This window comes from Pantherophis guttatus, chromosome 3 (genome assembly GCF_059756535.1).
Source record: "Pantherophis guttatus breed Tessera chromosome 3, ASM5975653v1, whole genome shotgun sequence".
NCBI lineage: Eukaryota > Metazoa > Chordata > Lepidosauria > Squamata > Colubridae > Pantherophis > Pantherophis guttatus.
In genome coordinates, this window is record NC_142065.1 from 64966843 (window position 1) to 64990974 (window position 24132).

Sequence of the window (24132 nt, forward strand, 5' to 3'; positions counted from 1 at the left end):
CATTGCAAAGAATTCATTTTACTATATTTATAGAAGACTTCCATGTCTGTCTGTCTGTTTGTCTCTCTCTCTCTGTATCTGTCATCTATCTATGCACGTGTGTTTGTGTGCTTGTCGATGATTGCTGGCTTGAGATAATGTTGAATACATGTGGAAAGCATCACTATGGATGCATGTCATAAACAGGCTTTATTTATATTAAATTCATCCTCATCAATGAAAACAATCAACCTGTGCTAATCTTAACTAAAGATTCTCTTGAAGTGACTTCGAGTGATTATACAAACAAGCCCACATCATTTTCTTGGCAATAATAATTGTTATCTTCTTCCTAATCATGGTATTTCTTAGTAGTCTCCCATTCAAGTACTTACCATAAGTTAGTAAAGGTTGGCTAGGTGTTGCCACTTGCCATGGGAGATAACCACCTCTGAATTATTTTTATTTTCAGGAGTGACAAAATTCAGTATTTTATTCAGCAAAAAAATCAACATATTGCAGTTACTGAATATAGCATTCCAGCCGATTTAAAATCTTACTTGGAAGCGAGTTGTATTTTGGCAAATTGCTTAAGCTATGACTTTGCTTTAAGAACCAGAACACACTCTGAGTTGGGATTGTTGACATACTAATTTTAGAATTCTCAAAGACTGCCATGAGATTATTCTTATCTACTATCACACACAGGGCATGTAAACACATACTTTACACAGACAGTTCACTGAGAAAATTGGCTACAAATTTGCATGTCACCATCTTGAATGGTATAGTGTCCAGTCTGTTTCCTTATATTAGTAATTGATTTTTGATTATTTTCTTTGCATTTCTCGAAAGGGTTTTTTCCTATAGAAAAACATTGTAAAGTAGATATTTTTCAGGTTGTACACCTGTATGCTTTAGTAAATTGTTTTGTATAATGATAATGAGACTCATTTTCTGAATCTTCACAGACCCATGATGGATAAAAGAAAGATGTCAATAGTTACCATATCTTTGTGGTTTCAACCATGTTTGCAAAAATGGCAGTATATGTGTAAAATATGCTTTTATTTAAAGGTTAAAGGTAAAGGTTCCCCTCGCACATATGTGCTAGTCATTTCCAACTAGGGGGCGGTGCTCATCTCTGTTTCAAAGCCGAAGAGCCAGTGCTGTCTGAAGATGTCTCCGTGGTCATGTGGCTGGCATGACTAAATGCCAAAGGCGCACGGAACGCAGTTACCTTCCCACCAATGGTGGTCCCTATTTTTCTACTTACATTTTTTACGTGCTTTCGAACTGCTAGGTTGGCAGAAGCTGGGACAAGTAACGGAAGCTCACCCCGTTACACGGCACTAGGGATTCGAACTGTTGAACTGCCGACCTTTCGATCGACAAGCTTAGTGTCTTAGCCACTGAGCCACCGCGTCCCTCATTTAAAGGTTAGGGACAGGTAATCTGCATAGTTGACCTCTCTTTGGTTGTGGCAAATTTTGCTGGATTACCCTATCATGAGGCTGTATCCAGATTTGTTGAGAGGGCTTTTTTTAAAGAGTGACTTGCTTGCCTAATGATAGACATACTTCCACTCAGGCCACATAATTCCTGCCAGCATCCATATCCTGTGTAGCTACTTCGCAATCTCGGTTGTGAATCATTCCTGTTCCCATTTATTCCCACAGAAATGGGTAGGGGAGGCATTTTGCAAGACCTTTGCTCTTTGGTTTTTCAGCTTGAAAACCAGGGAGCTTTTTAAGCAATTGCTGATTCTGTGCAAACATTTCAAAAATTTCAGATAATGGTGCAAGACCCAGCAAGCAGGATGAGGAGGGGTGTTTGGTTAATGCTTCCCTGATGCCAAATGGGTGCCAGGTTGCTTAGTACACAAACGTGATCGGAAGACTTGTGCAACAGCACAATGGCCTAAAGTGGATGCACTCGTGTATCATTTGAGGATGGCCTTTCCTAACTTGGCCTCATTGGCTGGGAATTTTGAGAATTGAAATCCAGTCCACTCGGAGGCACCGTCTTGGGGAAAACCTTTTAAGTGAAATAAATGATTATTGGGGAAGGCATGTTTTTCTGAGATTTTCTATTCTTGGATGAAAGTCTCTTCAAAGCAAATTTCTCCACGTGGAGGTAATGATATAGATAGAGCAGTGATGGCTAACCTTTTTGCCATCACGTGCCAGGAGCGAGGGGTGGGTTGCGCGTGTGCGTGCCCACAACCATAATTCTATGCGCCCTGCCTCCGCGTATGTGTGTGCGACACCCCCCCCACTCCTGGCACCTGTTGGCACGGTAGGCCCGTTTTTTGCTCTCCCCAGCCTCCAGAGTCTTTCTAGGAGTCTGGGGAGGGCAAAAACGGCCTCCCCACCTCCCCGGTGGCCCTCTGGAGGCCAGAAACGGCCCGTTTGCCAACTTCCCGTGGGACCTGAGCTGAGCTTGCGTGCCCACCGATATGGCTAGGTGGTACGCATGCCATAGGTTCACCATCACGGGTATAGAGCCAAACCTTAACCTTTGGGATTACAACTCCCATCACTTGAAGCAGATATTTTCTCATTTTTTAAGATTTTTAAGATCTTCAAGGCGTTTAATTCAATGCAGAAAAGATGAGAAAGGGGAAAAGGGATGTTGGAAGTTAAGATTATGCAGAAAGGGAAAGGGAAGGGCCATTGGAGGTGTGTGGCCAATATTTTTAAACCAATCAATCTATAAAATAATAATTAAGTGACCCTCAGAGAGTGTTGTGGATCCTTTTGGGTAGATTACCTCTAAAACCAGACAAGAACCTGGACAAAACAATTTGACTACAAAAAAAATACTTCAAAATAAAAAATTTCTATAATACAAAGAATTTGGTGTTGTTTGTTTGTTTTATTCCCAGGAATTACTGGGAATATTCTACTTTTGCTGTATTCTAACTATCCATTCTACTCAATTTAGCATTCTACCCTCAATTTTTAGATTTTTTTTGCTTCTGCATTCTAAAGACAAAACATTGAAAATATTCTGTTCTTTACAGTGCACTATGCTTGTGGCCAGATACCTGTCTGCATGTTGTCTCTCTCTGTCTCTCTCTCTGTCTGTGTGTGTGTAAGTAACTAAGGTATATGGCCCTCCAGGGGGTCGGGGAGGCACATGACCCACATTGTGAACCTCCAGTATAGAGTATAAAACATAAAGCATATTTATAGGTATGTATTATATAGATTGGATCAGGGCTGGGCAACTATGACCCCTTTATCACCTGTGTACTTCAACTCCCAGAATTCCTGAGCCCGCATGGGTTGGGTGAATGAAGGCTCAATGCTCAGATTCGTCCTTTACATTCTTGTTTGGCTCTTGTAATGTCAAACAGTTTTACATGCTGGGTTGAAACATATATTGCAAAATGTGTAGCAAAATAACCTGCCATTTACTGGTACTGTATTTGCGATGGCTCTCCATAGAGTCAACCTATCTGGGACAAGCTGTTTTATAGTGTAGTAAAACAGATGCAAATATAAGATGCTTCTTTTGCATAATTTATGTAATTTTTGCAAAAAGAATACGGTGGCCCTGTTACCTGTGCTGCAATACTTTCCTCTGGTTCTTTTGTGCAGGCTTTGAAACTCCCACATGTGGATTACATAGAAGAGGACTCTTACGTGTTTGCTCAAAGCATTCCTTGGAATCTTGGCCGGATTGTCCCAGAACAGTACATGCTGAATGAGTATAATCCCCCCAGTAAGATACCCCTTTCATCTTTTCCACATTTTTTTCAGAAGCAGGCAGGGACCCTCTTATCAAAAGCAATGGACATTTATTCCAACAAAAATTGAAGGAATGGGATACAAATTCAAATTCTGTCATGGAACATGGGTCAAGTTGAGTTTATTCTTCATTAGGGATTACAGCACTACAGTAATCCTAATCCTCTTGTTTCTATCAGAGTAAATGAACAATAGGAGGTCCAAGAGAAGAGACAGTTGTTTCTGTTCAGAGGCAACTTCTGATGCTCTTCTAGTTCAAAGTCATTGATGCATTGGAGTCTCTTCCATGGTATATATTTAAGAAACACTTAAAAAAAGTAAACAAAAACCTTATTTGGAGCGAGAGTATTTCAGCCTAAACAGAATAGCACCTACATGAGACTGGAGACCTTCTGATTCTATTTTGGATATCTAAAAAGAGCTTTTGGAGGTTGGGTTGGGTTGGATTGGGAATATATTATGAGAAGACAGCAGGAAGACTCATCTGTTACTATTGCTATAGTTTTTATTAGGATTGCATTTTCCTTCCCTGTTCCTAATATTCATGGTTGGAGACAAACTCATTTTGATGTTAATGGGGATCTTACACCAATTGCCAGTAGAAGTGTGTTGGAGACAAGAGTCAAAATAATTCATGCTGTAGCCTCAGCCACACCTTCTCATTCCCAGCTATTTTTTTTTAAGATAAACTTCAGAATGACTTACTGTGTTGCAATTACTATGTCCATATATTCACAACAGTCCACAGTTCATCTTCTAGCACCCAGATTTTTAAGTCTGACTTTCTGACACAGAATCACAATATTTTACTCTTTTCCTTCCCTTGCTAAAGCACCAGAGAAGTTAAAATTAAGACCACCCTTGCAATGTTGTAATATTTGACTGAATAATTTGGAATTTATGGAATTTATTTGGAATTCATTATTATGGAATTTGCCATAATCAGGATTGATCTTCCTGAATATTCACAAACAAAATAAGGAATGCATTTTAACTATTTCAATAAGTATCGTGGACACATCCTTCTGGTATCATTGATTCTCTCTGTAGACGCTGGTGAACTGGTTGAGGTTTATCTGCTAGATACCGGTGTCCAGAGCACCCATCGAGAAATAGAAGGCAAAATATTTGTGACTGAGTTTGAGAATGTCCCTGAAGAAGATGGCACTCGCTTTCACCGCCAGGTAGATACTTTTCTTTCTGGGGATAAGAGATTCTGGAAATGGTAATTTCAGTACACTTGTGTCAGGCCCAAAACCAAGAATAACACATGGCAATTCTTCCAGGCTGAGTTCTTTATTGCTTCACATCTTTAGACAAAACCTTGCCAGACTGAGAACTCTACTATCTTGTCTTGCTTCTACAGTATAGTCTGAACTATTAGGGAAGGGCTGTCCTCACCCTCTTTCCCTCACACATAACATCTGGACCAGTGGTGAAATCCAATTTTTTTTACTATCGGTTCTGTAGCTGTGGCTTGATGGGCGTGGTGAGGCTTGGTGGGCGTGGCTTGGATACTGCAAAATCTCCATTCCCTCCCCACTCCAGGGGAAGGATACTGCAAAATCCCCATTCCTTCCTCACTCCTGGGGGAAAGATATTGCAAAATCTTCATTCCCACCCCACTCTGGGGCCAGCCAGAGGTGGTATTTGCCGGTTCTCCGAACTACTCAAAATTTCCGCTACTGGTTCTCCAGAACCTGCTGGATTTCACCCCTGATCTGGACTGAGTTACTTACTTCTTACTTTTCTGGAATGTCCCCCTCCCTCCTGGAGATCCCTCTCCTCACTATATTCCATCAGATTCTGGAACATCTAGTTTATAGGGGTTATGTGGTCACCTTTGATCACAACCAAAGTCAGTGGGGAAGCCAGATTCAATTAAGAACTGTGTCACTAACTTAATAAGAAAGAGTCTTGGTAGTACAGAGGTTTAAGGCACCCTGTTATTAAGCTTATTAAGACCAGCTGCCTGCAATTACTGCAGGGTTTGAATCTCGCCAAGGCTCAAGGTTGACTCAGCCTTCCATCCTTTCTAAGGTAGGTGAAATGAGGACCCAGTTTGTGGGGGCAATAAGCTGACTTTGTATAAATATACAAAAGGATGAAGGCTATTGCTGAGCACATTGTAAGCCGCCCTGAGTCTTCGGAGAAGGGCGGCATATAAATCAAATTAAAAAAAAAAATAACGAGTGATTCACTTAAACAACTGTGTAAAGAAACATTGTAAAATGGGACACAGCTCACTTAACAAATGTTTCACTTAATAACAAAAATCTTGGGCTCAGTTGTGACTGTAAGTTGAGGGCTACCTGTAGCTGTCTCTCTTCCTGCCCAAGACTTTGAAATCTTCTGTGGTTTGCCTCTTCTCTTTCTCCATCAAGAATGTAGAAGAGCTTGTTCCTCTTGGAGACTGACGCATTGGGTGAGAATGCCCAATTGATGAGTCTTAAAATCTTTTTCATGACTACCAATAATTAAAGCTCTGGTTTGCTTTTAATTTTTCAAATTGCACGTTGCCTTGAGCGCTATTTGGTGTATACATATTATTATTATTACTACATGCGTTTGGACTTGCAATAAGTGCAAAACTTTGTTGTTATGCTCCATGGAAGGCCAGTAAGTGTGACAGCCATGGGACCCACATGGCAGGTGTAGTGAATGGAAGAGATGCTGGAGTTGCCAAAGGGGCCAATGTCCGCAGTCTGCGGGTGCTCAACTGCCAAGGAAAAGGCACCGTAAGCGGCACACTGATTGGTGAGTAGCAAGTGCGGGTTCAATCATTTCTAAAACTAAATTCATTCTCTCATTTTTATATGGATTTGCAAGTTTGTCATAGGTTGTTATGAGCATTTCTCTCAATTTTATTTGCTATGTATTTTTGGAAAGAATGCTACACAATACGTTTCTAAATATTTTTCTTAATATACAGTTTGTCTGAATATTGGCTTAATATAAATGTATATATTTATATATTACATATATATATATATACACACACACCGTATTTTTTGGAGTATAAGACGCTCCGGACTATAAGACGCACTTACCTTTTTTGGTGAGGAAAACAAGAAAAAGAAATCTGCCTCTACCTCTCAGCAATTTTGCCTCATTGCAGCAAATAGCAAATAGCCTGCTTTACTTTCATTTTCGTTTTCAGCATAGCTTGATTAGCACAAGAAAAAAAAAATCTGCTCCCAGCAATTTACCTCCTTGCAGCAAGCAGCAGAGGCCCATGCAAAACAGCTGAGAGTAAAAGAGCTGAAAGTCGGGAGCCCGATCCAATCAACTTGTGCTAATTAGGCTGTGCTGAAGGTGAAACGAGCTGTTTCTTCTTGCTGCTTGCTGCAAGGAGGTAAACTGTTGGGAGGCAGAGGCCAAAGGGTGGGGACCAGTGGGTGGGCGGGGCTACATTCGGTGTATAATACACACCTAAATTTCCACCCCCTTTTAGGGAGGAAAAAGGTGCGTCTTATACTCCGAAAAATACGGTGTGTATGTATGTATGTGTGTATGTATGTGTGTTTGTGTGTATGTATATGTATATATATGTATGTTTTTGTTGTGACATCCTGAGTCCTGCGCTGCAACATCCTGGGTAGTTGGCTGTGTTATGGCATCCTGAGCTTTGATGTTGTAACATCCTGAGTTCTGTGATGTATTGTCTTGAGCAGATGGCTGTGATGCAACATCCCAGGCTTTGGTTTGGCTCCGAGTCTGAGGTCTTGTCATGTGCTCATGGCGTGTGTTAGTTTGCTTTGTGTGGGGATCGGGTGGGGGCGCAGCAGCTGGCGATGTCACCCCCACCCAATCCCTACACAAAGCAAACTAACACACACCATGAGCACATGACAAGACCTCAGACTCGGAGCCAAACCAAAGCCCGGGATATGGCATCACAGCCATCTGCTCAAGACAATATATCACAGAACTCAGGATGTTACAACATCAAAGCTCAGGATGTCACAACACAGCCAACTACCCAGGATGTTGCAGCGCAGAACTCAGGATGTCACAACAATAGAGCTCAGGATGCTACCACACAACTCATTACCCAGGTCGTTAAAACACAAAAGACTAATGGGCACACAGCTAGGACCTCGCCCACACAGGATGTTATGAAACAGCCGACTAATCTGCAAACATCAACTCCATCAACTAGTCAAGATGTAACAACACAGCCAACCAACCCGCCTATAGCAACAGAGTCAGCACTTCACACCTCCCCACCAGTATTTATAGAGAGAAATTTAGGCTGACATTTCCTCACTCCATATGATAGTTTATAGCTTTGGCCTATACAAAGGAAAAAACCTATGGTTATCCAGAGGGGGCCAGTATTGCGTTTCTTAAGAGGTGAAAATTACAGGCCAAAATATTATGTGAAATACTTTGTTTATTTATTGCAAACATTATAAATACTTTGACAGTATTTGGAAAAAGACCCCAAAAAGAAAGCAATGCAATCTACTTCTGTATTGTGTCCCTTTAAAAACTGCATGCATTTATCCATGTGGTCACTAGGGATCATGTTCAGTTAGAAAGGGTAATGCCTTTAATACTTTCGTTGAGACAAGCAAGGTTTTAAAACATTTTAAGATTTTGAGTTTATCAAAATTCTTTGCTGGGCATTGTGGTTAAAGGTCAGAGAAGGAAAAAGGGGAAAATACTTTGGACTGATATTAGAATTATTAAATTCTGAACACAATTGAGTCCAAAATTAAATTGTGCTTATTCTTTATATTTTCATAAATCAATGCATATGTCTGGTTAGGGTTTAAGATACAAAGAGTTCAATTTATTTTTACTGATTTAAAAGATGGAAAAATGAATTGTTTTCAGTTTTACACAGTTTCTTTGAGGCTTTCTGTTTTTCCCCTGCATCTCATTCCCAAAAAACACTTTTTAAAAAAAGCTAGAATGTTCTTCCTGTTTGTGTCTTTAAAATGTGGAGCTTCCATTGGATAAAAGAAATGCGATGGCGCTAATCCTTTGCCCTTTACCCTTTGCCCTATAGGACTAGAATTCATTGCAAAGACCCTGGCTGTCCAGCCCTACAGTCCCCTGGTTGTTTTGCTCCCCTTGGCTGGCGCCTATAGCCGCATCCTGAATGCCGCTTGTCGTTGGATGGTGCAGATGGGAGTAGTTATGATAGCTGCAGCAGGCAACTACAAAGACGATGCTTGTCTATACTCCCCAGCATCAGAACCAGAGGTAAGCGGACAACGAGGTTTTCCTTTCAGCCCCAAACCCATGGAAAAATGGCCCAGAAATGGTTTGTAATCCCTTTAACACACGGGTGGGCAACTGTGACAACTTTACGACTGTGGACTTCAACTCCCAGAATTCCTGAGCCAGGAATTCTGAGAGTTGAAGTCCACAGGTTATAAAGTTGCCATAGTTGCCCACCTCTGCTCTAATAAAACTCCAGCTCATCAAGATCTGCCAGTTACCTCACTGCCTGAAATGCAGTGTTTTTCAGTTGTCGCAATGATGTACCAACTCATTTAGAATATGGGAAATTGAGAAGCTTCACCCATGCCATCCTCTCAACTGTTCAGATGGTGTGGATCAAAACCTGTATGCTTGTGGAGTGCCAGAATGTCAGTAAAATACTGGCTTATCCAAGGTCTCCCACATAGCCCATTCTCTAGCTATCTAAATACCCTGATGGTGTGATTCTGTTGTGGGTTTGGTGGTGATACATGCAATTATGTTATATAGACACACAATAAAGAACAGAGCTAGCCTATTTGGTCCCACAGTCTCTTTTGAACTTTCTTTTAATGTGGTATGGTCGTTTTTTATTGACTGTTCCTCCAATATGCCATAAACCACAATATGTCAAAACCACAGGTCTTGATTTCATTGAGGGCTGCATCAGGGTTGTATTTGACCTCGGGGCTGGGGAGCTGGGGTGGGTGTGGCCAGCTTCACGTCACTTGTGTCGGGGGTGGCCTGAGTGTTCTGCCAGCGGAAACAGGCTCCCAAGCTCCATTTTCAGCCACAACGGCCTCTTGCAGCCCTCTGCCAGCAAAAATGGAGCTGGGGTGGGGTGGGGGGCTGCGTGCAGCTTTTCTAGGCCCCATTATCGGCTGCAATGGCCTCCTGCAGCCCTCTGCCTGAAATAATAATTGCACAATATTTTTGGTATTTCCGTGTAACATTTTCCTGTGTCACAAAACACCTCTGATCTTCTCAATCAAGAAAATCAATTACTTAGGAAAATTTGGAGGGAGGGTGTCTCTCAGTGGAGAAACAGGGACTAAAGAATCGTTTGCAAAGGATTTTAATTTTTTTAATTTATTGCATTGAATAGAGTTAGGCTAAATGGCCAGCAAACCTTCCTCTAAATATAGAGTGAGAATAATCTTCTATGTTGGAGCTAGAGGGAGCGGACAAGGAAGTCATCTTTGTGAATCCTCCTTCCTTCAACATTTCTTGAACAAAATGCTTTAAAAGACTTTGAGAAGCTACTGGAGCAGTATGAAGAATGACAAAAGGAAGAAGAACTGGTGAAGAACATCTTGTCATCGCTTTCCTCAAAAGTACTTCTCTGCTGGATCCAGACACAGAACAGGAGAAACTTGTTTGTTCATTGATCCACCTCTGATTTTGAGATTCTGTTTCTCCTGTTTGCTCCTGACTGACAAGATGCTGTCTTATCATAGGTTATTACAGTTGGAGCAACCAATGCCCAAGACCAGCCTGCATCTATGGGGACTTTGGGAACCAACTTTGGACGTTGCATAGACGTGTTTGCTCCTGGAGATGATATCATTGGTGCCTCTAGTGACTGCAGCACCTGCTTCACATCGCAGAGTGGGACATCCCAAGCAGCTGCCCATGTCGCAGGTAATATTGTAGGACAGAAATATGAAGAGTCCAGCAAGTTGCTTAGTTCTTGTTTATAATGAGGTTTTCTCAAGATAACTATCAATCATGCATGATTAAGTGACTTTGAGGCAAGCATGACAAGATTTTCAATAATGAAAAAAATAAGCCTTTAAGAAAAATCATTCCAAATATACTCTCAGATTTGTAAAATTCAAATCTATAAAACAGTGCATGGTGGTAATGTATTGATATCAGTGGGAAAAAACGGGCAGAAATTTTTTATTTGCATGTGGGATTAAGGAAGGGAAAATTGAAGTATTAAGCCTATCAGGTCTTGAAGACACTATTTTTAGTATTTAAATGAACAAAGGATGACACAGTGGTTTGTATCAGCTTGATACAGATCAGCTTTGTCGCTCCAGGGGCTACAAAAACAAAGCAACTAGCTTTGCAAAACCCACCAGTGGTACAAATTAAACTGGTACAATATGGACATTTTCATTGCATCTATGTTTTATGGCTCCAGTGGATTGCTTAAAGAAGTGGTAGACTTTTGACTGCATTTCCCCTTGTCTTGTTCTAGAAGAGGCAGCTAAATAATTTTGTGTGTATTCCATTATCAAGATAGGCAAGTTTAGTCCTTTTTAGATTTCACTGGTTTCCAGAAGACATGTTTAAATTTCTGATGAAACTGATTTATGAGAAACTGAATTGATATTTAGTATTTAGAGTAACTTTTAATTGAGTATGGAACAGGGACTTTTTGTTGATGGATAGGCTCCTTTCTCTCTGTAAATCTAATACCATATTCACTTTTCCAATCACATTCAGAAACAGGAAAGAAAATTATTTGACTGAAAGTTCCCAGTGTTTTAAATCAAACGGGCATTTATTTTTCCATTCATTTGCTTTAATCACGAAGCAGAAATGCAGGGGCAAAATGGGACAAAACCATGAAAACCAAAGACATTCACATATGTAACCTTTTAAGCCATTAAGATTGGTATAACTTTGAAGTACATGTTTACTGGGGCATTAATTCAGATTAGAATTTGAAGAGCATAGTTGGTTCATGTTTATATTATTCATTTGCACACACATATAGAAATCTTCCCTGATTCAGGCAGGAGGATTTGAGCATAATTTTCTTGAAGGGAAACTGCGAGAGAAAGTCTGCATTTGTATTAAGTTGCCTCAGATTTTCCAAGCAAATAATCAGTATCAATTGGACTTCCTGTTAAAAACCCATGCAAGCATAAAGCATTTTGATGTAATTATACAAATATAAAATGTAGAACTTCTCCAAAGCATCTGAAGGCAAGACAAGAAGCAATGGATGGAAACTAATTAAGGAGAGAAGGAACCTAGAATTAAGGATAAATTTCCTGATAGAACAATGAATCAGTGGAACAACTTGCTTCCAGAAGTTGTGAATGCTCCAACACTGGAAGTTTTTAAGAAGAGATTGGACAATCATTTCCTGCCAGGGTTTCCTGCCTGAGCAGGGTGTTGAATTAGAAGGCCTCCAAGGGCCCTTCCAACTCTGCTATTCTGTTCTGTTAAATACATAACCTAATCCATCTTCACGTGTGTTTTTGGAGGGATAAATACAGGGCTTGATTGTTTTCCTAGGTATTGCAGCCATGATCTTGAATGCCAATCCTGCCCTGTCCATCTCCGAGCTGAGGCAGAAACTGATCCACTTTTCTGTCAAAAACCTTATGAACGAGGCTTGGTTTCCAGAAGACCAGAGGCTGTTAACACCAAACAGAGTGGCTGGGCTTCCCTCCAAAATTTTAGCAGGTGAGAGTCTTGTTGATATTTTCTTCATGGGTGCAGGCCCGAACCATTTCAGATCCTGTATGTTCAAGCCAGTTGTGACTCCTAGCAACTCCCTAGACATGTCTATGAAGTTTTATTAGCAATATTTTTGGTGGTGGTTTGCATTGCTTCCTTGCAGGGGCTAAGGAAGAGTGACTGACCCCAAATTACCAAAATGTCTCATGCCTAAACAGGACTAGAACTCACGGTCTCCTGGTTCTAGCTTGGTGATTTTACCAAACTACACCAAACTAGCTATTTGAACTTCAACCAAATCATAACTGAATGTGAACTTTAAAATTGGAGTAATTTTTTTACTGTCTTGATCAAGCATACTCCTCAAGAAGCTGAAGACTATACCATGACTTTGAAGTGGCTTATAAAACTATTGCCCCAATGAATTTTTTTATAGCCAAATAAAGCTTATTTTTAGTGACTTCTAGTGACGGCTCGTTATTCTTATTCCACTAATCATGTGTCATAGCACCTTGTTCATGATTTGAAGTCTGCCAAAGAACTTGGATATGGTAAAGGTAATGTCTGTGTATGAGATATATTATTGGTTGTGTTTGGTCTGTTGTAAATTCTAAATTTAGATAATCCAATAAATGATACCATTGTTAACTTGTTCCAAATTTTTGCAATCTACATTTGCAGATCTCAGCATTTTTTCTGATTTCTTGTCTTCAAAGTTACAGCACCACGGAATTATTACATAAATAAAATAAAAATGATTCTTTACAAAGATACTAATGGGGTGTGCGTTATGTTCAAAGAGTTGATCAGTCTGAATTTTAAATACTTAATTTTTTTGCCCTGCGACTTTCAGTGATATCTGTAATTTTATGTTTCTAGCAATTCTTAATTGAAGGTGAATTTGTACTCTCAACCAAAATGCCAGTGATATCTTCCCAATTCAACTATGCCTTTTTTGTAATTAGCTTCAGCATCCAGTTATTATATGGTCAGTGGTTTCTTCCTTGGCACAACCAGCATTTACTATCTAAACTGATCTTTTCTACTTTTGTTTTGATAACATTTGTACTTAATGCTTGTTCTTGAGCAATAAAAAGCACTCCTAGAATACGCCCTTTTTAAAATACTTCACTCTTAAGCCATTTTCATGTTTTACTGTTGTCTAATTTTCCTTCAATATCTTTCAAGGAAGATATTGCTTTGCTTTTCCAATTTTCTAACCTCATTTCAAGCTGTTGCTTTTTATAGTCACTGAAATTCCATTTCCCCAAATAGCCTTTCTTTCTGAGATTAATTCAATAAAGCTTTGTTATTGTCTTGATGTAATCGTTAAGCTTTATTTTCGTTCTTTATTTTACCTTTAATCAGTGCTAGCCCACCAGTCTTTCTTGGGGGGTGGGCAATCTGTCAATAACAATATGAGAATATAGGACATTATTTATAGGCATCAATTTTCTGATTTGCTGGTCAAGATGAACAAGGTTCAAAATTCCTGTAATAGATCTAATTACTGATATTGCACATAAATTGTTTGATTCCACCAATTAGGTGAGATTTTAGGATTTTAACCATTTGTATTAATTTGAGTTTATAGTATTTTTCTCTTTGTTGTACAAACTATCTGATGTTTCCAAAATTTCCAGATATTTATAAACTTACTTAGGTGCTAGACCTTTGATGCTTGTTTTACGTAAGAGTTGAATACCTTGTAAGTTAATTAATTTACTTTCTTTACTGCAATGATCGCATATTTATTAAGTCCAAATTGTGTTGCACTATATATATTTGGCCCTACTCTTTCTCTTTAGAAAATCAACATATTAAGTGACATCTCTTTCACTAGTTTTTTAAACTATTAATCTTTTTTTATCTATTTTACTCTTAAATTGAATTAGCATTTGTAACTTAAGCAAATTGATAACCAAAATGTAAGCATATTTGCTAGATAGGCAGATAATCTAATCTAATCTAATCTAATCTAATCTAATCTAATCTAATCTAATCTAATCCCTCCAAATAGCCAATTTTGTTTTATCCATGAACTGCACTCAACTTTAATGTGGTTTGTTTAATATTGGCCTTAAGTGTTATGTGAACCCAACCTTTGCAATGTATAATTCTTGTTTTATGGCAAGAATGACTAATCTTTTCAACTTTTGCCATCAGTCCCTCCTTGGAGATCACTGGGGACATGTTTGTGGTATAGTGATGTCACCAGGTACACTAAACTATGAAACAGACACCAGGCAGTTGTAAGCTACTTTTATTACAACAGCTTTAGCAAAAGGATCTTGCAAATCTGCATGTGTGCCATCCTCCCTCCCTTTTCTCCCTTCATGAGAATGGCGGTGGGGTGAGAAACTCAAGTGTTTTCAAATTATTTCCTTGGCTTGGACTCAAGCTTCATTTATCTAATTGTTAGCTTGGCTGTGGATGTTCTCTATCTGTTCTCCAAAGCCATTCTCTCTACCTGCTCTACAAGATGAAGTGAAAACTTGACTCTCTTTAGTGTTTGGAAAATATAACCGGGAGAGGGGAGGAGTACTTAGCCCGCTAATTCCTGTCTTTATTTTGGGGTTTTCAAGGTTAAAATAATGCAAGCACAAACAAGACATTTTTCAAACTTCAGCACCTGGTTTATGGCCAATTGTGGCTTATTTAGTTAACTATGTGCATTAGCGCAATGTGTTTTCCAAAGATAGGATTTTTCCAAGTAGAACTACAGCCTGGAGCTAGTCCTAAACAAATGGGATTCTGCTATTCCTTAGTGGTGACCATTAGCCACTCTCTTTCAGAGGAACAACTGTACTGTCGCTCTGTGTGGTCTTCCTTGTCTGACTCAACCAGTGCAGCAACAGCTGTTGCCCGATGCAACAGCGATGAAGACATGTTCAGCTGCTCAAGTTTATCAAAGAATGGCAAGCGGCGAGGGGAGCACATTGAGGTAATGTTCAAAGGCAAGATGGTGTAGTTTGCTATTTGATTTTAATTAGTTGTATACGCAGATCTGCATCTGGGCCAGATACGGAAATCAGATTTGATGCCATTCTTGGTATCTTATTCTCACTTCTTTCCCTCCCCCAAATACTAGGATATTGGAGGCAAGAAGGAGTGTGTGGCTCACAACAGATTTCGAGGCCAAGGTGTCTATGCCATAGCCAGGTGTTGCATTTGGCCCAAGGCTGACTGCCAGGTTAATAGCCATTCACAGACCACAGAGGGCACAGCTATGAAAAGTGTTAGCTGCATCAAAGATAGCCATGTTTTGACAGGTATGCAATGACAGCTCTCTTGATAGTAACTAAACAAGCAACATTTTTGATGTAGATGTAGATATCATTATGTGTAAGTTGTAGCAAATAGGATCTGTGCTAAAATAGGTCTTCTATGCATAAGATACTAACGTCACATAAGATTGGGTGACTAATGGTATGTTACTAGAAGAGACCAGCTTTAGCAGCACAACAGAAGAAAAGAGATACAATTCCTGCTTCTCACCATTTTCTAGCATTTGCCATCTTAAGTGACTACCTAAAACTGTTGAATGATACAGCTGATCTGGATTCCATTTTGTTCTTGTGCTATAATGCCTGTCATTTCACATCTGGTCCACTGTGAAAATGTTAGGATATTCTTTGAGCACTTTGGAAAAAATTGTAAACCAAAGTTGGTAGCTCTATTTCCCCTTTCCTAAGGATTTTTTTTTTTTTGCATGTGAGAATACAAAGACTGAGGGAAGACTGCCATTTATTTTCTAATCTTGTGCACACACACAAAAAACCCAGTACTGTTAGCTAACAGTGATAGCCATGTATATACTTCAGGTGAATCTTTTACAAAATGCCACTGAACAAAATGCCCTAATATGATCTACACTGGCAGGCTGCAGCATCCATTCTCTGGCTGGAGATCTCAATGGCGGCATCAAAGCTGTACACCAGGCAGACAGTAGCCGGGCCCACTGTGTAGGCCAAGGAGAAGCAACAGTGCATGCTTCCTGCTGCCATGCACCCAGCCTTGAGTGCAGAGTTCAGGGACATCCTCCCTTGGAATACTCAACTAAGGTATGTGCATATCATTCTTGATGGCATCTCTCGGTCTAACTATGGTAACTTGGTTCCTAAGAAGTGCAAGCTCCCATGAATTGAAGAAGAAAATGATTCTGTGCAATCCCTTGCACGGCCACTGAGTAGGCAGGGAAAGGCTGTTACAGATTGTTCCATGAATTAATCAAATGGGTTGGGCTTCTGTAAAATGTTAGCTTCCGGCAGCCAAAATCAAAACTAATCAACATTAGCATTAATTAAAGTTAAGACTTGTGCACATGGAGTTTCTTGTTCCTTACCTGACCTGGTTTATGAGTTTTGTGGATTCTGTCACAGATTGTCCAACAAGGATTTGCTGTGATTCTGCTATAAAAGGAAGTTCTGCAGAGAAGGAACAACTACTGTGTTTTCCCGAAAATAAGACCCTGTCTTATATTTTTTTGAACCCCGAAACAAGCGCTTGGCCTTATTTTGGGGGAGGTCTTATTTTGGGGCGCATGGAGCAAGACGGGGCTCCTCTTGCTGTCTTGTCTGATTTCCAGTTCTGTCTTCCTAACCCTAACCAGAGGAAATGGTGGGAACCAGCTGCGCACATGTTTAAATATTTTTGGGGAGGGCTTATTTTCGGGGGAGGGCTTAGTGCATGCACTCAAAAGCCCGATTGGGCTTATTATCCGGGGAGGTCTTTCTTATTTTTGGGGAAACACGGTAATGCCTCATTCTTGTTCAATATGTAGGAAGTCATCTAATAGTCATAGCAGACAGTTTTGTTTCAGTTAACTGTTGCTTCACTTCTGAAAATTTCCTATGAAAAAATGTATTATTAAATTAGAAATGACAGATTCTCCGTGCAGCATTTTGTAGAGCTTCATTAGCAGGAGAGAGAGGAAAAAATACTTCTATGCTTCAGCAGCTCAGAATAATAATTTTCAAAAGGAAAAAAATCAACAGAGGAAGAAAAGTCAGTAAGACGTGAGAATTTTAGCAGTATGTTGATTAAAAGAATCTCCAATTCCTTTTTCTTAGGTGATGGAGACCTGTGATGATGGCTGGACTCTAACTGGATGTAATGCCCAGTCACATAGCTTCAACACTCTTGGGGCATATTCAATGGACAACACCTGTGTTGTAATCGGCCGACCAGGAAGCAAAGGAGCAACCGCAGTTGCCATCTGCTGCAGAAAGAGACTCTTAGAGGATGAGAAGCAAAGTTCCAGTAACAAATGACAATTCTACCTTTCTCCCCCTCCAGCTATCCAAAGGTCTCACAAATTTTGACAATTGCCATATAGGGTCACACTGGCAAACACGGTAGTCCCTAGAGCAGGACTCCAATACAGTTTGGGATTACTTGTGATAGCCTTAGCACAACTATTTCAGATACTGCAATTGTGCAAAACGTTGTCCCTCTAGCAACATTCCCATTGTTGTTATCAAGAGATGGGTGTCGTTGATGTCTCAGTAATATCAATTAAGCTACATTTGTAAAATATCTTTGATCAATCATTGTACATGATTGTTCAACAACTTTTTAGTTGCAATCAGTGACTTCCAGGCTTTTTAGAATATCTATTTTGTCAACCATCCATTAGTTCAATGCATTATGCTTATAGCTGCGTAGAAGGCTAGGGGAGGAGCAGGCAGAAGAATGAAGAAGGTAAAAGTTTGTGTAATTCTTTAGCTTGGTCACAACCTTTCATTGGTTGAACTATAACCAGAAACGTCCGTGTATATATGAGTGATGCTTAAAAGTGTAAAAGGTGAAAGTATGAATACTCTAAATCTGCCCAGGATAGCAGATTAATTGCAGAGCATACTAATTAACATTATATCCTCTTTAAAATATTTTTATATAGTAAGTTGTATGGTAATATTTTGCAGCAAACATAGGCAAACCATGGGCTGTATTAACCCTTCCTTCTAAAGGCCCCATGCAATAAATAGAGTATTCTTTGTAGTTAAACTGTTACATAACAATTTAACTGTTTAATGCTTTAAAAGGAAACAGGCATACCTGGGAAATATTGCCGGTTCCTTTCCAGATCAGCAAATATTGCAATAAAGTGAGTCACACAATTTTTTTTGGAGGGGGAGGGGGAGGGTTTCTGACTGCATATAAAAGTTATGTTTGCACTCTATGTGTATATTACTATGTCTAAAAAAACAGTGTACATACCTTAATGAAGGTTCTTTATTTGTTCGACGAAGGGTTGCCATAAGCCTTCAATTTACTAAAAAAATGCAGTATGTGCAAATTTGAATAAAGCAAAACAATAAAATAAGGTATGCCAGTATTCAAATACAATTTGATAAGAGTTGGGAAGCGTTTCTCCTGCTTCTGCTCACTTCTTGAAATTCTATGGTTGTTGCTGCTCTCAACTTGAAAGAGCCTGGTCATCTAGGGTCTAGATCAGGGGTGGTTGCATTGTGTGCTGGCCATGACCACCCCCGGTTTAGCAAAGGGGGAAAAAGTTGAGATATGTCACTTGACGTGTCGTCGTAAATTTGACAACCCTGATCTAGATTGTACACATTACTGTTTTCTGTCATCATTCTCCAATGCTATTATACAAAACTGCTTAACAATGGGTTGTAACCGGTCTGAAATAGGATTTTATCCTATTGTATACTTATACTAACTTTTGAGAAGCAGAAATTTCTCCTCTTTCATTTCACACAGGAAACAATTACTTTAATTGTATTACTTAACATATTAAAATTATTGTAAATGAACTGTGTTAGTTTCTGTAGCCATGAATGGAGGAAGCTCTGCAAAAATGCGAGCAGTTTTCTCTAAGGAGACTGGATCAATGTAGAGAATTACTAGTCTCCTAGATATCACTGAAGCATAACTCTCAGCTCCATCCTTTTATGATGAGGATTCTGAAAAATACTGGAACTGTAGCTGAAAAAAAATTATCATTGGGCCCCAGGAAAAGTACTGGATCAATGAAAAATAGTTTTATACAAACAAACCTGAAGCTTTTAAAAGCGCTGAAGATTTAGGACTCCTGCATGAGTGGCCTTAAGGCAACCATGAAACAAAGTACACGCTGAGTAACTCGCACCAAACAGTGTAGTTTCCTAACAAAATGTTTGGTAGCAACCATTTAAATTGGCTTTTTAAAGTAAGCTATTACTATCATCTAAATATCTTTCCCTCTTACCAAATGTTTAATTGCCTATGTAATTGAATCTTTAACCATGTGTATGTCAAATTACTAGGTAAAATTATTTTTAACTAAGGGACCATATACATATTTTCTTAAATGTAAGTTTAGTTCAAAGTAAATGTATATTGGAGCCTGTTGCATTTCTGCTTTAGAAAGGGCAAAAAACACCGAATCGTGAATAGAATAAACTGCATGTGATTCTTTATATGTTGTTTTGAAGTTAATACTCAAATTTATTATCTACTGTAATTGCTTGAGAAGGTTTCTTTGTGCTGTGGATTTTACATTTTTATCTGGAATATATTTATTCTGTTTTATATAACATTTTATAAAGCAATTTCTTTTTGAAATAAAGTTTCATACAATTTTAATGTGGCTGCATTTATGAAGCTGTACTTAAACCCCTCCTCTGCATTTTTCTACAATTATATTTAAGGAAAGAAGAAAGGAAAAAAAATCTAACTTTTATCACATCTTGGGTTTTTTCATTAAGTGATTCAAAGTCATATGTGATACCCATTATAAACTGTGTGGCAAAACAAAGAACTTTAGGAGATATATAAATTACCAGATTATATAGAAGATAGGTATGAAAAATATCCTTAAATACCCTCACATCTTTTAGTATAAAATAGCATACTGATATTGTTCTGGTGGCACAGTGATTAGAAGGCAGTATTGCAGGCTAATTCTGCCCATAGCCAGGACTTGGATTCTGATGAGCTCAAGGTTGATTCAGTCTTCCATCCTTCCGAGGTTGATAACATGAGGATCCAGATAGTTGAGGGCAATATGCTGACATAAACTGCTCAGAAGGTGCTGTAAAACACTGACACCTATGTGGAATTTGCAGCAGATATTTTCTCTTTGCACCCAGAGAAGAAAATCTACCTAGGATCAAACTCACAGCTTCCTAATTGTGAGGTGAGACCTAGACCTCTAGGCCACCACACTGCTGTTTTTTAACTTAATAATCAGGCATCTTTTTCTTTTTTTGGTGAGAGGGATAACCTTTATTCCATTGACCAGGATTTTTTTTCCCCTCAGAGAAACTGCCTCTCCTTTCCATTTTTCACTGCCTTGGGAACTAATTAAATACAATTGTACACAATGAGAAGAGACAACAGAATTGTAATTGCCCCAATCCTAGAGAATGTTATGTGTAAAATGCATTTTTCATCCAAAAGGACTAGCAGTAAAAGAGATAGCAACATAAAACGTGTGACAATTTGCATGGCAAATTAGTTTCTTTAAAAAAAAAAGTCTTCAGCCGATTGAAGTGATAACAGCTGGAAGCCAAATAATTGACCAAGTATTATATTTGAAACCATAGCCATTAACTCTCTACAAGCTAGGAGTGAAGCAGAAAACAGTTTGCCGTGGTTTTAGAAAGTATAGTGGTGAAACAGATCATCCTGTGATTCTGAAAAAAATGCCCTGCTTCAACTTGGGATGAGACCCCCTTTTCCATAGGAAACGATGCAAATTTAAATGATTTTGGACCGATGCTTTCCTCTTCAAATCAGCTCTCTAACTTACTTTCATTTAAATTAAACGGAAGATAGGGTGACACAGGATGGGATAGGAACAACATTTATTCTAAATTTTTAAACATTGTATTAAAATGTTTGAAGGCTTAATAAAATATCTGAGTTCTGCTAACTTCACTGAAAGTACTACCTTCAGAGAAGACATTCAGCTGAAAAGTCATTTTTAACAGTACTTCTCTGACTCACCCGTATGGCAGAGAATTTCAACCGGAAGATGTGCAGCTGTTTCCAGCAACAGTGAAATGACCTGTTATATTCACAACTAGTGCACAGCAGTGAAGTAATTTATGTGCCAGTTCAGTTTTTGTAACAGTAATAAAAGAAAAAAAAAAGAGGCACTTTTTGGCTGCTTGTGCCTTTGATTTGGCAAATTGTCCAGGCACTCTGAGCATTTCCCCCCAGTTCATGTGCATGGTATATTTTGTATAAATTAAGGCAAAAATCCTTGAACAAAAGCAAAAGGAAAAGCAAATGAAGAAAAAGCTGAAAAAAAACACCTGGGATTCAACATTGGTGTGGAAAAAAGTGTTGAGAGTAGTTTAAGAGATTAACTGCATTTCACGTGGTGAACAAAAGCTTACTCATATTAAGTTCAATTTGTTTCCAGTTATGAAAGAATTACATTTGTATTTCAAGTGCTGCCTAGCTAAGCAAAGCAGCTTGCAATCCTTTGCCTGTGTTAATTTTTTTAAAAAATTGAAATGTCCCTACTTTACCCAAGTAATCATGGAAAGCCAATTTCTACTTATTCAATTTAAAAGTATAAGCAAATGATTGCAGATCACATTATTAACACAACGGTTTATTCAATATGTCTCCAAGTAGTAGAAGGATGATTTAAGGAGGCAAACAGCAATAAAATTCTGTCTTAAAGTGCTTTTTTTGTTAAACTTACTCATCATTTTCTACAAAGTTCTACTGATGCCATAATTGTATTCTTGGAATAAACAAAGCTCTTTTATTGCTCTTACCCTTTAAGCACACAGCATCAGGAAAAAAGGTTACCGATTCCAGACTAACTTGTACCAAAACCATTCCATAAGGAATAATCATCCTTACATAAAAGGCTCTCTTAAAAACAACCCTTTATGTAAAGCACTATACAAATTACCTAGAGACATATTAAATACAAAAGTCCTTGTGTAAATTTATTCTTAACTAATATTTTACAATGCCAAGTGAAAATCACACATTTTTTACATAAATTTGAATATTCCTATTCAATATTTTAAAAAAAAAAGATTAAAAATTTGCCATTTATATGTAAAGGCAATCTGATTTTTTCTTCTGTATAAAAACCCAAGTCTTTTTTTTTTCTTTTTTTCTTTTGTTTTGCAGCATCACAGAAAAGCAAAAGTTTTACATTCACTCATTAAATTTTCACATAAAAGTTTCAATTACTTGATAACTGTTCTTAAATGGGTGGAATCTTGACAGGGTTTTGTTTTGTTTTGACTCATGCCTAAACTAGCATCTATAAGAACCATAGCAGATGTCGGGAGACTTTCATAGCCTAATGCTGGAACTTCTCAACTGAAGAATACTTTTAACTCATTACAAAGTACCTATTGATCTTTTGAAAGCATTTACTTCAGATTCCTCTAAAAGTGAAAACAAAAGGATTCCAGCCATATCACGAAAGTGCTGGGTATTCTCCACTTCAGAGGAGCTTTTCTCCTTCAGCTTGCAGCCATCAATTAAGTATCCACATCTTCAAGGTCACTTTTAGGTTCACCAATCATCATGGGAGATACTGAGCCCTTTTAAAAAATACAAAAGAATTAGAAAGGTTATGCTGTTGTTTAAACTGAACAAATAGTTATTGCTGGAAGGTATCATAAATGATGCCTTGTGCATCATTTAGCAACGGCCTTTTGGAAACCAGAAATTAACCCTACATTTTTCACGAAAAGAACAGATGGACTGAATGTGAAATATAGATAGTCCTCGGTTAATAACTGCCCTGTTTAGCAATTGTTCAACCTTATAGCACAATGGCTGCAGCGTCCCTGTGGTCATGGGATAGTGATTTGGGTGCCTGGCCACTGGCTTGCATTTACAATGGTCAGAGTGTTCTGTAGTCACATGATCACCTTTGCGACTTTCACAGCCATCTTCAGACCGACAAAGTTCATGAAGAAACCAGCACGAAGTCATTAAGCCTCCGGCATGTGCTTAACAACTATGGGCGATATGCTTAATGACCAAAGTGGAACTGATGTTGTAAATCAGGTATGGTCACATGAAGTTTCACTGAATGATCTTGACACATAGCAACAGGGTTGCCGGTTCCAATTGCAGTTGTTAAACGAGGACTACCTATATCAGACTAGGATAACACACCATGATTAGGAGCACTAAAACGGAAGTATGTATGGAATTTGCTATATTAAAAAGCAATGTCCCTCAACATATGGTACTTAAAACAAATTCATGGAAGACAAAGCTATCAATGGCTCCATGGCATGATGATTTTAGAACTTATCTAGAATCAGAGATAACTCTCTTTTAATATCGGTTGGTGGTGAAAATGAGCAGGAGAACGCAAATGTACACAAGTCTTCCTGTTACTGGGAACAGAAACTATATTTTCATATGTTGTTTAACAAACTAAATAGAGCTTTTATTTGAATATTTTAAGGTTTGAATTGTTAATTTCATCTAAGGAAATACTTTCAAAACTTTGACAACATCAAAGGTTAGTTTAGAAATAAATGCAATATAAATTAGATCAGCACTACCATGAACTATCAGAGGACAGATGAAATATAAATACAGTGTAATGTAATAATATAATCTTGCTATGACTCTATTGTGACATTTTACCTGCTACATAATGTTTGAATATTGCCCATGTTCACCATTTCCTTTAGCGCTGGCCTGCCACTGAAGGCAATAGGGCCTTAAAAACAAAGCACATCACATAAGCTATTATTAGGACTATGTGAAGCTTCAGATGAATGAATTAATTCAAAGTTTGATTTCAATCATCCCT

General features: G+C 38.6%; 2 protein-coding genes across 4 annotated transcripts in view; one reads left to right on the top strand and one right to left on the bottom strand.

The window, feature by feature from the left end:
* Positions 1–19958, top strand: part of PCSK9 (proprotein convertase subtilisin/kexin type 9) — a 28704-nt gene extending 8746 nt beyond the window's left edge. The window contains exons 3-12 of the mRNA XM_034415165.3: positions 3585–3708; positions 4785–4918; positions 6350–6491; positions 8752–8948; positions 10406–10589; positions 12204–12374; positions 15164–15312; positions 15460–15640; positions 16251–16432; positions 17441–19958. Of these exons, the coding sequence (XP_034271056.1) occupies positions 3585–3708; positions 4785–4918; positions 6350–6491; positions 8752–8948; positions 10406–10589; positions 12204–12374; positions 15164–15312; positions 15460–15640; positions 16251–16432; positions 17441–17641 (1665 nt within the window). The 3' untranslated portion in view covers positions 17642–19958. The remainder of the gene's footprint in view (positions 1–3584; positions 3709–4784; positions 4919–6349; positions 6492–8751; positions 8949–10405; positions 10590–12203; positions 12375–15163; positions 15313–15459; positions 15641–16250; positions 16433–17440) is intronic.
* Positions 19959–21164: 1206 nt separating this feature from the next.
* The window catches only part of USP24 (ubiquitin specific peptidase 24), a 78040-nt gene continuing 75072 nt past the window's right edge, over positions 21165–24132 (bottom strand). For 2 of the 3 annotated variants that reach the window (XM_034415163.2, XM_034415162.2), the window contains exon 67: positions 21165–22897. In XM_034415163.2, coding sequence (XP_034271054.1) covers positions 22835–22897 — 63 coding nt within the window. In that variant the 3' untranslated portion in view covers positions 21165–22834. Of the gene's footprint in view, positions 22898–23963; positions 24040–24132 lie in introns of all 3 variants that reach the window. The other variant, XM_034415164.2, reaches the window with a different exon arrangement.